General features: G+C 40.6%; 1 protein-coding gene across 9 annotated transcripts in view; it reads right to left on the bottom strand.

The window, feature by feature from the left end:
* Positions 1–17551, bottom strand: part of rbfox3a (RNA binding fox-1 homolog 3a) — a 597184-nt gene that overhangs the window by 530463 nt on the left and 49170 nt on the right. For 7 of the 9 annotated variants that reach the window (XM_057825678.1, XM_057825684.1, XM_057825677.1 and 4 more), the window contains exon 2: positions 15442–15534. The exons of the other annotated variants lie outside the window; for them this stretch is intronic. In XM_057825678.1, coding sequence (XP_057681661.1) covers positions 15442–15502 — 61 coding nt within the window. In that variant the 5' untranslated portion in view covers positions 15503–15534. The remainder of the gene's footprint in view (positions 1–15441; positions 15535–17551) is intronic. 9 annotated transcript variants of the gene reach the window in all.

A 17551-nucleotide genomic window follows, 5' to 3' on the forward strand; every position in this document is an offset into this window, starting at 1 on the left:
TTTGTATATCTATAAAGAATTCAGGGATTTAAGCATTTATTCACAAGAATTTTCACCAGAAAAGCTCTGTTTACATACAGCGGCCGCCACATTGACTGACAGACTAGCATCATACTTGGACATATTTGCGTAAAACAAATGCTAACCACCCGGTTTTTTGCTCTTTTAACAAAGAATTAAGACTGTTTTGTATATTTATAAAGAATTCAGGGATTTAAGCATTTATTCACAAGAATTTTCACCAGAAAAGCTCTGTTTACATACAGCGGCCGCCACATTGACTGATAGACTACCATCGTACTCCCACATATTTACGTAAAATAATGCTAACTGCACGTTTTTGTTTTTGTTTTCAACCAAGAATCAAGACTGTTTTACATTCAAATCTATTAAGAATTCAGGGATTTAAGCAATTATTCACAAGAATTTTTACCAGAAAAGCTTTGTTTACATATGGCGGCCGCCATATTGACTGACAGACTAGCACGTACTTTGACATTTGTACGTAAAATAAATGCTAACTGCACATTTTATTTTTTTGCTTTTAACCAAGAACTGAGACTGTTTTACATCCATATCTATAAAGAATTCAGGGATTTAAGCATTTATTCACAAGAATTTTCATCGGAAAAGCTAGGTTTACATATGGCGGCCGCCAAATTGACTGACAGACTAGCACCGTACTTCGACATATTTACGTAAAATAAATGCTAACTGCCCAGTTTTTTTCTCTTTTAACAAAGAATCGAGACTGTTTTACGTCCATATCTATAAAGAATTCAGGGATTTAAGCATTTATTCACAGGAATTTTCACCGGAAAAGCTGTTTACATACGGCGTCCGCCACAATGGCTAACAGACAAGCATCATTCTTTGACATATTTATGTAAAATAAATGCCAACTGCACGTTTTGTTTTGTTGTTTTTTTCTTTAAACCAAGAATCGAGACTGTTTTACGTCCATATCTATAAAGAATTCAGGGATTTAAACATTTATTTACAAGAATTTCACCGGAAAAGCTCTGTTTACATACGGCGTCCGCCACAATGGCTAACAGACAAGCATCATTCTTTGACATATTTATGTAAAATAAATGCTAACTGCACGTTTTGTTTTGTTGTTTTTTTCTTTAAACCAAGAATCGAGACTGTTTTACGTCCATATCTATAAAGAATTCAGGGATTTAAACATTTATTTACAAGAATTTCACCGGAAAAGCTCTGTTTACATACGGCGTCCGCCACAATGGCTAACAGACAAGCATCATTCTTTGACATATTTATGTAAAATAAATGCTAACTGCACGTTTTGTTTTGTTGTTTTTTTCTTTAAACCAAGAATCGAGACTGTTTTACGTCCATATCTATAAAGAATTCAGGGATTTAAGCATTTATTCACAAGAATTTTCACCGGAAAAGCTCTGTTTACATATGGCGGCTACCACAACATAATTTTTTGACATATTTACATAAAATAAATGTTAACTGCACGTTTTCTTTTTTTTTTTTGCTTTAACCAAGAATCGAAAATGTTTGGCGTCCATATCTATAAAGAATTCAGGGATTTAAGCATTTATTCACAGGAATTTTCACCGGAAAAGCTCTGTTTAAATACGGCGTCCACCACAATGGCAAATAGACAAGCATCATTCGTTGACATATTTATGTAAAATAAATGCTAACTGCACGTTTTTTTGTTTTTTGCTTCAAACCAAGAATCGAGACTGTTTTATGTCCATATCCATAAAGAATTCAGGGATTTAAGCAATTATTCACAAGAATTTCACCGGAAAAGCTGTTTACATACGGCGTCCGCCACAATGGCTAACAGACAAGCATCATTCTTTGACATATTTATGTAAAATAAATGCTAACTGCACGTTTTTTTTTTTTTTTTTTTCTTTAAACCAAGAATCGAGACTGTTTTACGTCCATATCTATAAAGAATTCAGGGATTTAAACATTTTTTCACAAGAATTTCACCGGAAAAGCTCTGTTTACATACGGCGTCCGCCACAATGGCTAACAGACAAGCATCATTCTTTGACATATTTATGTAAAATAAATGCTAACTGCACGTTTTGTTTTGTTTTTTTCTTTAAACCAAGAATCGAGACTGTTTTACGTCCATATCTATAAAGAATTCAGGGATTTAAGCATTTATTCACAAGAATTTTCACTGGAAAAGCTCTGTTTACATATGGCGGCCACCACAACATAATTCTTTGACATATTTACATAAAATAAATGTTAACTGCACGTTTTCTTTTTTTTTTTTTGCTTTAACCAAGAATCGAAAATGTTTGGCGTCCATATCTATGAAGAATTCAGGGATTTAAGCATTTATTCACAAGAATTTTCAACGAAAAAAAGCTCTTTGTCTGTGATTTCACCCGGTCAGCTTTGACGACCACGCCAACAATGCAGGCCCCCTATTAATCTGCCCCGCAACCCGTCAATATCATTATGAAGTCTGTGATTTGACATTGCATTATTTCAATGCTGTTTTATCAATTAAAAATCAATGATTATGGATAACAAAATGTCTAAATCTCAAGATTTTGTCAGAGTATTTACAGTACAATAATTATTGCGAAGATTGCACGCTGGAGTCAAATGGACAGTACTACGATGGTTCTCAGTGAAAGGATGCCAATCTATGCATATCGGCATTGCCAGCCCTGCAACTCCTCCTCCCCTTCTTCTGGATGAGTAGAGCGGGAAGGGGATCTCCTTGGCTAGGGAGGACAAAAGGGTACCGACAGAGGTCTAGTTACACAAACTCTGCAAGGATTCTTCCCAGAGGGAGCTTCTCAAGTCAATTCACAACGCCATGCTCTATGGAGACGAGCAGACTGTCTGACTCTTGCTCACACACAAACATGCACAAGCACACTTTTGTCCATCCCAATTCATGCCTGGACCCAGCCTGTCAAGCATGGCTTGTTAGAATATATTTCAGCAGGAGAAACATCTTGTCCTCGCTGTCACGTTTGTCAGAGGGCCAGATTTCAGCATACAGATAGACAGTAAAATACTGTACAGTATATCTGTTTGAGTGCAACTTCTTCACGAGTTGTTGTAGTAACTTCAACATTTCTTAGACAATCAGAGGTTATATTCAGTGATATTTTCATTCTCTAGTTTTCACCCATAAACATACAGTGGTATGAAAAAGTATCGGAACCTTTTGGAATTTCTCACGTATCTGCATAAAATCATCAAATGTGATCTGATCTTTGTCAAAATCACACAGATGGAAAAACAGTGTCTGCTTTAACTAAAACTACCTTTCCACCACCAAGGCACTCAATGCGGCGTCAAAGCTTTGATACTATATGCTTATTTACCTCTGATGACGAGGCATCAGGGTCAATATGGGGTTCAGTATCTTGCTCAAGGATACTTCAACGAGGTCACCAGGTCACATTTCAAATGTGAAATGTTTCCATACTTTAGACATTATCACCATTGATTATTGCTATCTTAACATTAGCTTCCTGTGCCTGCTAGCTTGACATTTTTCTTCAGGCAGTGTTACAGTGGTATGAAAAAGTATCAGAACCTTCTGGAATTTCTCATATATCTGCATAAAATCACCATTAAATGTGATCTGATCTTTGTCAAAATCACACAGATGCAAAAAGAGTATGCTCTAACTAAAACCACCCAAACATTGATAGGTTTTCATATTTTAATGAGGATGGCGTGGAAACATTGACAGAAGGAAAAATAAGTAAGTGAACCCTCTGCCTAAGGAGACTTAAAGAGCAATTGAAACCAATTTTTACCAAACAATTTAAGTCAGGTGCGTACCCAATCACCGATGAGTGGTTTAAAGCTGCCTTGCCCACTATAAAATACACACCTGTTAAGAATTGTCTTGATGAGAAGCATTGTCAAATGTGCATCATGGCTCTGCCAAAAGGGCTGTCTGAATTCAGAATCAGAGATTTATTTGTCATTGACAGCAACTCTCACAAGATGACAACAGATGCAACGAATTCCGTCTGATGAGTGAGCATCGGACTGCTGCAGACTTTGTTCCGCACCGCCACTTTTCTCTCCATCTCTCCAGAAATTACAGCGCAAGTTACAAGTAGACAACATATATAATAGAACATAGCATGGGTATGACACGACGCACAGGTCACGTGCAGGGATTTTTTTTGTACGAAAAAAAAAAGGAGAACTTCCAGTCATTGCTAGAGAAAGGGGGGGGGGGGATTGGTGATCGTAAGAAAAAGGCGGTGGCGGACTGAAGGGGGAGGGGTGTGTGTGTGTGTGAATGCGCAAGTGTATCAGTATTTGTACATGGCTGTAGACAAAATAAGAGTCGCTGGTCGAAGGACCCTGCGACCGGCCTGAAGAAGAGATCAAGGGCAAAAGATAGGGCCATCTGCGCGGCTCTCCCCAGGAGAAGGAAGGGGTGGGTGGGGTATGGTAAGAGTGTTCAGGAAAGGAAAGGAAAATTATCATCAAATTAAGCCAAATAAGTAATTTAATATGTCCATATACGGTTGGTCTTCAGTCAAATTCGTGCTCTTCATGCGTAGGTGAGATCTCAGGCCCCTTAAGTCATTGCCAATAGTCGCAGTCTGCCTCGACAGTTCAATCACCTGCCCCGACAGTTCCGTCACCTAGCGCAAGATAGCATTCACTTTTCTCCATCCTGCCTCTGACCGGACCGTGAAGTCCATGGAGCCAGTTCTCGATCCGAGCCTCGACGCGATCTTCCAATGCATTGAATTGCACCGTTTGATCCGTGGTCAATTTGTTGATTTCCTTGAAAGCTGCAGTCTTGGAAACTTTGCGGTGGAGCAGGGCACCTCCTAAGCCAAGCAGAAAGAAGGAACCCCACAACCGTCACGCAAAACAGCCAAATATCCTCGATATCTTCCACAGACAGGACAGTAAGACACGCTGGCTTCCAGTGATCCCATGAATCTCTTACATATCCAGTGGCGAAGGTCCCGTCTGTGCAAGACGGCTCTCCTGGTGCACCGTGTCTTGTTGAAAAAAAACTTGTCAATTGCGCTGATAGACCAAATAATCAGATCCATTTTTGTATGAGAGACCAGCACGGTTGATCCACAGAGGAAATACAAAAAAAAAACAGACAGACTACACTGATGAAGACGAAGATAACAGCAAGCAGCAGCAGGGACGGTCAGAGAAGTTGTCTACAAATGGAGAGGGTATGGCACTGTTGCTTCTCTCTCAAGGAGCGGCCATCCACCAAAGATGACGCTAAGACTTCAGTGCAGAATACTCAGAGAGGTAAAAAAAGAACCCTAGAGGGACTGCCAAAGACTCACCGAAATCACTAGCACGGTCCAATAGCTCTGTGCACACATCAACTATATGTAAAAACTATGGCCAAGAATGGTGTTCATGGGAGGACTCAGCTGAGGAAGCCACTGCTGTCTAAAAAAAAATACATTGTTGCTTGTTTATGTTCGCAAAAAGGCACTTGGACACTCCACAGAAGTTATTTTGTGGACTGACGAAACCAAAGTTGAATTGCTTGGGAGTAATACACAATGTCATGTGTGGAGGAAAAATGGAACAGCTCAACAACATCAACACCTCATCCCCACCGTGAAGCATGGTGGAGGGAGCGACATGATTTGGGGCTGTTATGCTACCTCAGGGCCTGGACAACTTGCAATCATTAATGGAAGAATGAATTCAAAAGTTTATCAGGATGTTTTGCAGGAAAACCTGAGGTCCTCTGTCAGACAGTTGAAGCTAAAAAGAGGATAGATGCTGCAACACAGAAGTAAATCAACTTCAGAATGGTTTCATAAGAACAAAATACACATTCTGGAATGGCCAAGTCAAGGTCCAGAGTTGAACCCCATTGAGATGCTGTGGCATGACCTAAAGACAGCGACTCATGCCAGACATCCCAGGAATCTGACTGAACTACAGCAGTCTTGTAGAGAAGAATGGGCCAAGATTAGTCCAGATCGATGCTCCAGACTGATCTGCAGCTACAGGAAGCGTCTGGTTGAAGTTAATTGCTGCCAAAGGGGGGACACAAAATATTAAATGCGATGGTTCACTTACACCGCCCCCCCCCAGTCATTGTTTGCATGCTATCCTCATTAAAATATGAAAACCTATAAATGTTTGGGTGGTTTTAGTTAAAGCAGACACAGTTTTTTCATCTGTGTGATTTTGATCACATCACATTTGATAGTGATTTTATGCAGAAATGTGAGACATTCCAAAAGGTTTAGATACTTTTTCATACCGCTGCATTTGTTTGAATTGGATATGGCTGTGTTATCACTTATATTTTGTGATGCAATATTAGTGTTTATGTATTTGCAAGGAAATCCCTTTACAAAGCAAATGAAGCAAACGGCACCCCACGGAGCTACGAGCGGCCAATTGACAATGACTTTTAGGGCAAACTCTTGCCAAAGATGTACGAGCATTCGGCTCATACAGACTGACACCGGCTTCCTAACAGACTGTCGGAGAGCGAAGGTGACTGGAACAAAATGCGTTGTTGCAAACGGGACCATCGGCGCCCTGTGTCCGACCATCTGCGCTATGTAAGACTCAGCAGGAGGACTCGGAAATGAGGTCAGCTCCGCTTTTGAAGCTGGCAAGCTGCAGGCAGACGAGGCACCATGCGGGGACTGGAAGCGCACATCAAAGGCAATCAACCAAAATAGCCAAATATTATTTCAACGTCGTGCGCGCGCGGGCGTGCGTAGATGTGTTGCTAATTCTGGCGAAAAAGGAATTCCAACAAACATGAGTCACTTTGTCCTCAATCTGATGCTGAGTAATTTGTTCGGTTTTATAATGTAAAGACCGTTAAGAGTGAGCAAACTATGCTTTGGTCTAAATTCAACTACTAGTAACTTACTGCTTATGTATAAAAAGTGAAAGCTTCTTTGTCAAAATACAATCATTTTGGACTTTTTGGATAGTTATTTTGGGGTACTTAAAGTGCCTGTGACAGCATATAAAAAATCTTAAATAGCATTATTATGTGAATTAGAATCATGTTTCGAGACGATTCGACTATATTCAACAATTTGGCAAAGCGCAGAGGACGAGAAATTAGTCTTTTAATCTGCCGTTTAGCCCTTCCTGTCATTATAGCGCTCTAGCGTCCCCAGCTGGAGGATGACGTCGGCAGGGTCACAATTTTATCGGATTTAGGATTCAGCCCATTGAGGGGGAAGATTCAGAATGAGGAAAATACAACAAAGGGAGCAGCAAAATGTCATTGTTTCAATTCAAGTATTTTTCCCCAATTGCTAAATAAATAGTATGGTCATGCCAAATAAGGGTCTTGAGCTAAATGGAATATGAAATATTAAAAATGAATTTATTCAGTAGGACAAGGCAAAATTACCCCATAATGGTCAAAACTGTCGACTTCTTGCACCTCACGAACGATATTTTATGCCATTGGCGTTAGTCCGGCTTTTGTCATTTCCCTGCCCCAGCTTCAGCGAGCGTAACAAACCAGGAGGCGTGACAGCTAGTCGACATGCTAATCCAAACCGAGTGCCGTTTCCAAGTCTTATTCTCGCCTTTCGAAAACGAAAAATCACACAAAACCACCCCGGATTATGTCACACAGCGGCGGGGTTGTCGATTGTCTTCACCGATCGGAAACTTTCTGAAATCCAAAAAGGCTCAGACGCCTCTCCCTGGTGCAGCAACAAAAGTCTGCAGCTGTTTGGCTGGTGTGATGCAAAAAATGGTATAAAGCAATGCTGTATTGAGAGATGCTGAGTGAGATGCTGACCCGGGTGAGGTCACCTTCGCATCCCTCCTCAATCCAGGAAGTCACTCATTTTCATGGCGCGGGATTAAAAAAAAATCAAATATATATATTGATCGCTTCCACACACATCCAAGCGTTACATTTCATTCAGGAGCATAAAATTCCGCGTGAAATATGAAATAAACATGCTTTTTGCTGTAATAGGCACTTTAAAGGATTAATTCCGACTTACGTGGATATTTGGTTTAGGTCGCCAGCATTGGAACGAAACTCGGTACTACCTTTACAACACGCGCCATTTATATCTTGTCGGTATTCATATTGAGTTGCAACATGCCTGTCGCCCTACCCAAGATGGCTGCCAGCTACACGCACAGACACAAAAATAAAAAACGGAGCGTTTGTTGCTCTTCCCAAGAAAATGAGAAGTCTTGTGGCGTCCAATCACCCTAATTAGGATTCGTTTGAATTTGAACAGTTCCGGTTCAGATTTCCACGTTTTGATTCTGGTTCCAAACGATTCTCGATTATGATTATTAGGCAGGGTAAAAAAAATGGTATAGTTTATATTAATTTCTGAACTTTTTGATTATTTTCTTAATTATTTGAACTTTCAATTAACATTGCTATGAATTTCTCACTGGGATATTTTTAACTTGTATATAAATATCAATCTTTAAACTTCAATATAATGAAGTTTCTTTCCACAGGAGCGCACTTTCACAAAGATGTTTATTTTTCAAAAGCTCACAGAGAAAACTTTTACACATATTTTTATGTCTATGTTTTAGAGTGTCTTATGCTGCAGGCATTTATTGTATTGTTTGTTTTAGGTGGTATGTCTACAAGTTAGTTAAGGGCTGACATGGCTGGAGTGTTCTGACCCTTTATCTCACGTTGACTACTTTTTAAGTTTGATTTCTTTCTAAACTGATTATTATTCATCTGTCCACAAGATGTCCCTATTGTTACTCCGGACTCTACAGTGTTTTAGTTTTGCTATGTGCGCTTGGCTTCCCCTAGCGGTAACTTACTGGAAGAAACAGGCAAAAAGAACTTATTACTTTAGTTGGAAAAGAATCCTAGAAGTGTACAGACGCTACACACCTTCTCTGCACTACACATCATTGGGAACCCTTGATAAAACAAAATCTGTAAATTTGCACGTTTTAACAGAGGGTCTGATATCATTTCGGTGTGTTTACTCTCTTACTTTGTTGTCGTTTATGTGAAGTGAAGCAACGCGTTTTTGTCCTAAGCTAAATTAGCCACTTCATATGATTTGCTCATAACGGAGCTAGTCTTCATGTGACTTCATGGTGTTCGGCAGCAATTTTTTTGCGGTTGGCGGTCAGCGCATTGAAACAAAAAAAAACTCAAATGGTTACGGGAGAACCGGAGTGTTAATCCCGGATCCCATCAAGCATCGATGCTTGATGCCTAACCCTAATCCTGTAAATTTAAATGAGTATCACTAGTAGACGTCCAATCCGTTCGAAGTGGAAATGGATTGGATGTCTAGCGCCGTCAATGGCAGCTAAAGAGTTAAGCAGTGTCTGACCAAGACATGAAGTCATTTAGTATTACAAGAAAAAGCAACATTTTTTGTATCTTATCGAGAATCATGGTATCGGTAGAGTATCGGCATCGGTTGATACCACACAGCGAGGCACTGGAATCAGGTACCCAAAAAATTGTATTGGTGCAATCCTATCCCAAACCCTCGCAGATACACACAATCTGCTATGACCTTAGAACAGAGAATGAAATATTAGATAATAGTTGATCCTGATAAATGAGTACTTTATTCATCCTATGAGACCAGCCGGTACAAGGTTGACAAGGAACATCCATCTTTTATTCATTAGTTGTCTACTATGATAAATCTGCAAACATGGATCTTCAAAAATAATTAAACAGTAGTGTACACTAAAATTTGACTCAATGTTCTCCGAATCTATTTTAAATACGTTGCATTAGTGTACACTGTTCCGACTCTGGCATAGCGTTATGAATGTTAAGAGGAAGACTGGCGGCATCCATGGCTGGTGATTAATGTTGACACAGTAAGAAGAGGCCACCCTGTTGACATCCATTATTGCTCTCCGCTTAACGAGGCCAACGCTGCAGATACACCCACATGACCGAGGCCAGGATTGTACATGGACACAAACACGCACATCCACGCAAGCGCATTATAGCATTATGCCCTCGAGAGTAACTCCGAGTTAACGTCAAACCCGGGTGATTTACGCTCAGACCTGAATTACCTAGGTACATATGAAGCCCTGAGGCCCTAGACAGTGCTGCTACTGCTTCCATAGAAAACTCTAAAATAACTAAAACTGATTAGGGTTGTCAAATTTATCGCGTTAACGGGCGGTAACACATTTTTTTAAAATGAATCACGTTAAAATATTTAACGCATGCGCAGAACGACCCACTCATGCATTGACCCAAACAGACCACAATGGTGCCATTTTATGTATATTGAGAGGTAAGAGGCAGAGTCAAGCGAATGGAGTGGACACAGGCATTCATTGGGGCCGCGCCATTTATTGGCATAAGCTTTGGCATCTCTTCCACAACAATTATAACTAGGGTTGTTCCGATCATTGTTTTTTTGCTCCCAATCCTCAAGATGGCATTTACATTATTAACATTCTTTCTGTGAGAGGGCTCCACGGATAATAAGACGTGTGACTTTGTATATTGTGACTAAATATTGCCATCTAGTGTATTTGTTGAGCTTTCAGTAAATGATACTGTAGCCATGCCCAAATGCATGATGGGAAGTGGAACCATGACTGTGCGTAGTGCTACCAATTGATATATCTTCCCTGCGTTGGGAAATAAAATAAGGTGTTAAGAAAAAGATCAATTGCTACTTTGCTTCCCCACATTGCTTCCCATGATATTTCTAATCGTAGGGAGAGGGATTGTAAGGCTTTAGCCAATTTTAAAAAAAGCCCCAAAGGCTGCCAAAATTCACTCTACTCATTTTACGCTGCCTTTTATCTCTCAATATAGGTAAAACGGTGCCATTACTGATTGAGCGCGACAATGCGTGAGTGGGTCGTGCAGCGCATGCATTAATTGCCTTAAATATTTTAATGTGATACATTTTTAAAATAATTACCGCCGTTATCGGGATAAATTTGATAACCCTACCTTAAGCCTTAACTAAAGACTCTGGATGAGTGTAACATATTATGTCTGTAACGTTAAATACAATTAGAAAAAGATTTAATTAAAAAATATATATATACATTAAAAAAGGCATGGCCGATATTTTTTTGCCGATTCCGATACTTTGAAAATGACGTGATCGGACCCGATCGATCGGCATCTCTAATTATAACTATAGTGGCGAGCGACATGGGGAAGAATGTCAGGAGAACATTTTCTTAACACCCCGTATTGAACACCACGTAGAGAAGATATACCATTTGCAGCCACCACTGACAGTCATGGTTGCCCAACTTCCCATCATGCATTTGGGCGGAACAGTTAAGTCGCTACAGTACCATTTACTGAAAGCACAACAAAAAATATTCCTATCTCTCAAAAAAATGTTCACAAAAAGAAAAGTGCTCAATGCAAAGAGAACTGGCATTTCCAATCAAAATAGCTATGCAAAATGATACTCAGACTTTGGTCAAACTCTATTCAAACATTTCGTTTAGCTCAACAAATACACTAGGTGGCAATATTTAGTCAAGATATACAAACTATCAGAGGTCTCGTACGTTGTGAAGTCAACACTCAAATGAACGTAAGGTACAATGAACCCGGAAACTACGGCGTCATTCGAGAGGCAAAACGCACTAGAAAAACTTGGCTAGATCTCTAATTTAAAACTCACCCTTGACACCTTGTAGTGTATTTCAATCACTACCCTCCACAATGGCGAGCTATTAGTTTATTTTTTGATTGAAAGTTTTACAAATTTTATTAAAACGAAAACATACAGAGGGGTTTTAATTAGGGCTGTCAAAATTACCGCGTTAACTGGCGGTAACTCTTTTTTTTTTTATTAATCACGTTAAAATATTTGACGCATTTAACGCACATGCCCCGCTCAAACAGAATAAAATGACAGCACAGTGTGATGTCCACTTGTTACTTGTGTTTTTGGGTGTTTTGTCGCTCTCTGCTGGCGCTTGGGTGGGACTGATTTTCTGGGTTTCAGCACCATGAGCATTGTGTAATTATTGACATCAACAATGGCGAGCTACTAGTTTATTTTTTTTATCTAAAATTTTACTTAAAACGAAAACATTAAGAGGGGTTTTAATATAAAATTTCTACAACTTGTACTAACATTTATCTTTTAAGAACTACTAGTCTTTCTATCCATGGATCGCTTTAACAGAGTGTTAATAATGTTTATGCCATCTTGTTGATTTATTGTTATAATAAACAAATACGGTACTTATCTTTCCATTGCAACAATAATTTACTGAAAAATATGGCATATTTTAGAGAGGGTTTGAATTGCGATTAATTACGATTAATTAATTTTCAAGCTGTGATTAACTCGATTAAAAATCTTAATCGTTTGACAGCCCTAAAACTGATATGTAAAGGACCTCCTTAAAGTCCGCCCCCATCAAATGCAAATTTGTATTAAAATGATATAAATTTGTGCTGTAAAGGGTTTCATTTATGCTGCTATCATTTTTAATATATTTACAATTATTTTATTGGTCAATCTCAGGTCAACCAGTCCCACATTTTGATTAAAAACAGCTTTGGCACAAATGACACTCCTTCGGGTCCATCGGCATCATTGGACCAAATGAACAACCATTTCAAAAAGCTTCATTTGGCCATCACTGCTCCCTTGAGGGAGACAGTCAACCTCTGCTGCCACCTGCTGTCAACACTGTTGTCATTGTCCAACATGCCTCCCAGCATGCATTGCAGCGCTACAGATGTAAATAAAATTCATGTTCTGTGCTAATTATGTCTTCAGTTACTGTTCCAGTTGTTTCGTTAATTGCTAGTTCTGGTATTTGGTAACACTTTTTTTTTTTTTTTTTTTTTACACTCGTGCTATAAGACTGTCATCAGACCATCATAATTATGAAATGACACTGCCATGGGTATGAATGCTTATGACAGATGTAATTTTTTTATCTCACTTTTTAATGGATGCAGTGGATACATCTGTCATTAGCATTCATTAATGTTATGACACAGAGTTCAAATCAAGTGTCGCCTATATTTTTCATTATTATAATCGAAAACTAACTTAATGAAAATGAATAAAAACAAAAGTACACTTTTTACACTCCCAAATAACACTTTTTAAATTGGTATCTTTATTTATCTTTATTTTCTATTTGACTGTTTGTGTGAGTCTAACATACCAAAATAAAATAAATGCATTTAAATCATAGTTTGAGAAAAAAAGTACGATATATTGGAAATATGACTGGTTGGAGTGAGTGGAATTTGCAGTGCCAAGGCAACAGGCTGATAAGAGAGGTAACAACTGAAGGAAGATACCTGCTGAAGACAGAAGCCAACCCTGAATCGTGCTGACTGGGAGAACCAACGTGCGCGTCATGCAACTCACTGAGCGAGAAAAGCAGAGGATGGCCAAAACATCTCACCCACAAGCCAAAGTCTGGACCACCAAACCCCTCAATCAGGTCTTCTGGTAACCAACAATGGACAGTCCAGATCAATGGAACGACATCCTCTCCTCCCACAAGGAACATCTGGTAACGAAGGAACCCGTTGGACACTCAGCACTCACGGAGCGCTGAGGCTGGCAAAATCCTCAACTCTCGTCGCTCTGACAATAGTGACATGCGAACTCTCCTGCCCAAGCTGCAATAGACATTTACCCTAAACAACGCTCGATCACACCCTTTGCCGTCCTTCGGCCTGCCACATAAACTCTTTCAAAAGACTGAATTCTTTAGCTAGCCGTGGGCTTTTCTCGAGAATCTTTTGTTTACCTGTTTATTGTTGACCCTGGATCCAGCCCCAAGTGGAGGAGCTCAAGTATCTTGGGGTCTTGTTCACAAGTGAGGCAGTGGAAAGTCGACAGGCGGATCGGTGCAACATCTGCAGTGATGCAGACTCTGCAGGGGTCCGAAGTGGTGGACAAGGAGGGACGACCCAAGACACGCTAGGGAGACTGTCTCTCGGCTGGCCTGAGAACGCCTCGGAATCCCGCCAAAGGAGTGGGTACAAGTGGGAGACTGACAGGCGGATCGGTGCAGCCTCTGCAGTGATGCGGACTCTGCACCGGTCCGAAGCAGTGAAGAAGGAGCTGAGCCAAAAGGCAAAGCTCTCGATTCACCAGTCGATCAACGTTCCTTCACTCACCTATGGTCACGAGCTGTGGGTCATGACAAAGAAGATCACGGATACAAGCGGTTGAAATGAGTTTCCTCCACAGGGTGAGCTAGCTCTCCCTTTGAGATAGGGTGAGAAGTTCGGCCATCCGGGCTGGTTTGGATGAGTCCTGCACGCCTCCCTGGAGAGGCGTTCCAGGCATTTCCACAGGAACAACCCAAGACACGCTAGGGAGACTATGTCCCTCTGCTGGCCTGGGAACACCTCGGAATCCTGCCAAAGGAGCGGGTACAAAACTGATGGCCCCAGTGACCTGACCCCGGATTAGGCGGTAGATGATGCATGGATGGATGGATGGATGGATGGATCCAGCCTTCCTCTTTGTCTTGTTCTGTTTGTTGTTTTTGGCTTACTGTCTGATTGCTGTCCAATTGGAATAAATTATCAACTTGTGTTTCAAAACCTTTTTCCAGCTTTAGAAATTGAGTCACTGCAAGGGGTTGAAACTAAACTGAACGCACAGAGTTTGGCCTTTTGTCTGGGTTGCGCCAGCCCGGGTTGTTGGAATTGCGCTAAAGTGGCTCCGATAATTTGGCTAAAAGATCAAATTTCAACACAGGCTATTAACAGTTACAGACGTCCAATTATTTTAAACCGGAAGATTGGCTGTGAATGCTAATGTTTCAGTGTCATTCACGGCACTAAACCTCCAATCCATTTTGACTAACGTTCGTCCCCTCCCAGCCAAAATTGAGCGCCGTCAATGGGAGCCAATGAGTTGAATTAAAAATCAGGGTCAAAGAAAAGTGATCATTCCTGCATAATAGGCTCATTTTGGACTTTTATGTCAACAAATGTAAATCATTTAACTGTCTGCTGGGTCTTTCATTGCTAAGCGCTATATGCACAAATTGTCTTTTTTGCCCCTCGCTGTCTGTCCGTCTTCTGTCCCTTTGTATCACCTTAGACAGCGCGAATTGTTCGATTAATTACTGCCTGCTTGATGGTGTCGCTGCAGAGTCTCGGAACCCCGGGAGAGAAGGCAGCTGCTCCTGTCACAATTACAATGCCCCGCAACAGCTCAAGCGCTTCTCTTCTCTTTCCGCGACTCCTTCAAGCTACCCTCTCATTATCGCGAAAGCCCATCTTCTCTTTGAAGAGGGCCGGTGATAAAGGCAGATCCTGATGCAACGCCAGCCTTCACCTGCCAGTTTGACTCTGACACAGGCTGATTATCAATCAGCGCAGGGACGCCGAGGGCTTTAAGAACCAAACCGGTAGTCACTTCAAAGGACCATTCACTCCATCCTTACAATAGAGCTATGAAAGAGTTAAAAGTCAGGCAAATCTGACTGGAAGTCAATTACCTGCAGCAGAGACGAATGCGGAATTGTGTGCAGGATGAGTTGTCTGGTGGGTGACCGTCATTAAAAATGGCTGCTGTGTCCTTGTCTGTGGGCCTGTATAAATAAAAGAGTAGAAAGACAGAAAGTTGTAAAAACTATGGCGATAATGCGCTAAAATGATGTTTTCATCCACGATGGCGAAAATATTTTTTTCATAACGATGACTAGCTAAATACGTGTCTTGGGAGACTAAAACATAACGAGACAAATGACAATTTTCGTCTGACGATGTGCCATGGTTTGTCATCTGTTCAAAATGTACAGCAGAGGTCACGGAACCGCGGACCTCGGTCCGGTTCCGGACCGCCAAGTCGTCTGAACCGGATCTCAAGCTGTCCTGACTAATGCACGTTGCAACGTCAAAAATCATTTTTTTCTGCGGGTTTGCAGAGCGGAGTTGGGCAACAAACAAAAACCTTAGCGTTGACGCATGTGAGCCAGCCAGTGGGAGTGAAGCATTTGAAAGTTATTTTTAGAACAGCATTGTCTCACACTCGCTTTCCAGACTCCGCTGAGTGACAGGCAAAAACTGAGCCGAATGAAGTTGGAGGAAGAGGCGAAAAGGTACGGCAAATGGCGTCCTCAAAACTACGCAAGATTGATGCAGAAAACAGAGTTTAAGGAGGAGTAGACCACCACATTTTTGTTCATTTTACCTGGCGGCAGCACAAGACCGCTATCATGCCTCATCTGTTCAGAGACGGTGTTCTGCCAAAATCTGCTACATCGGCGAAACGTCCTACATTAGTTGAATTTGACACCCAAAGTAATACCGTGCGCGCTAAACTTGTTTTGTTTGGATGCATACAGGCAGAACGTACTAAAAATCCCTTAAGAAAATACTTAAATGCAGTTATACCAAATAAGGACGGTTTAAATACGCTACGTGACTAATGTGGTCATCTGCTTCAAAGCTAACACAAAAAAACATAATGGTTAAAAGTATGAGAGGGTAATTGTTGAGTTAATTATCGAGGGCTGATTGAATATTTGCTTGATTGATTGAATATTTGCTTGTGCTCATATATACCTAATACATACATAATACATATTGCCATATTTTTTTCTTATTTGATATAACCAGTAAATGATTATTGCTTGCTATACTAGGCCGTAGTATGATGTTTAAGTGTTACAAAGTGTTAAAAAGGGTCGGGGTAACAACTGCCTTGCTTCATGGCCGCAACATTGCGTAACTAGACCTTCTAGGACATCTTCAGCATCTTACGTCTGGACTTTTGTCTAGACTTTCGAGGACAATCTTCCATTCGAGGACATCTTCCATGGCCGCAGCGTTGCATAACTGAAGTGTCTGGGTCATTCTGACCACTTTACCTAAGTGCCCTTGCTTACACACGTGTATTTAGTTAGTTCCACCTACATGCTCACACATAGCCAACCAAAATCACATGGGTGTCTCCAGCTTGCTTTCCCCCTCCCTTTAGGGCGGCACCCTTCTGAGTTAGGACAAACCCCTAATAAAAGAAAGAGCAAGGAGGTTTTTTTAAGATCAATTTTGGTGACTATACAGCGTGATCCAGCATTTCACTGTCTAGTCCCCCCTTGCTCTCCTTGGCCAAGAAAACAATGTCTTCTCTCCTTATTTTTGGGTAATTTTACAAATGTCTACCTAAGGGTCTATTTTTGAACTTGACAGTAATACATGCAAAAAGTATTTTTGAGGCAATGAAAAGGTTCTAAAAAACTAAAACCAAAAATAGTGAGTACTCACCGCTTCTGACCGATGTGCGCATGCGTGCAGATGCTTGCGCAAGCGCACTGAGCGTTGTGTAGACGTTTCGCCGCGTAGTAAGGAATGGCCGAACAACGGTAGCGCTTGTAAAAAGCAGCAATTTGAAAAGGCACTATGAGACGAGGCACGCCGCTTTTTCGCAAAGTTTCCCTATGAACTCTGCCATCCGTTCTCAAAAAATAGCAGAATTAAGGGCTCAATTTGATCGCTTTATTATTTATTACTAATTAATTATTATTAAATATTATTTATTACTTACTATAAATTATTCTTTTGACATTTTATTTACATTTTTGAATGTTATAATTATCAGCATGG

The sequence above is a fragment of the Corythoichthys intestinalis genome, chromosome 21 (genome assembly GCF_030265065.1).
Source record: "Corythoichthys intestinalis isolate RoL2023-P3 chromosome 21, ASM3026506v1, whole genome shotgun sequence".
Classification (NCBI taxonomy): domain Eukaryota; kingdom Metazoa; phylum Chordata; class Actinopteri; order Syngnathiformes; family Syngnathidae; genus Corythoichthys; species Corythoichthys intestinalis.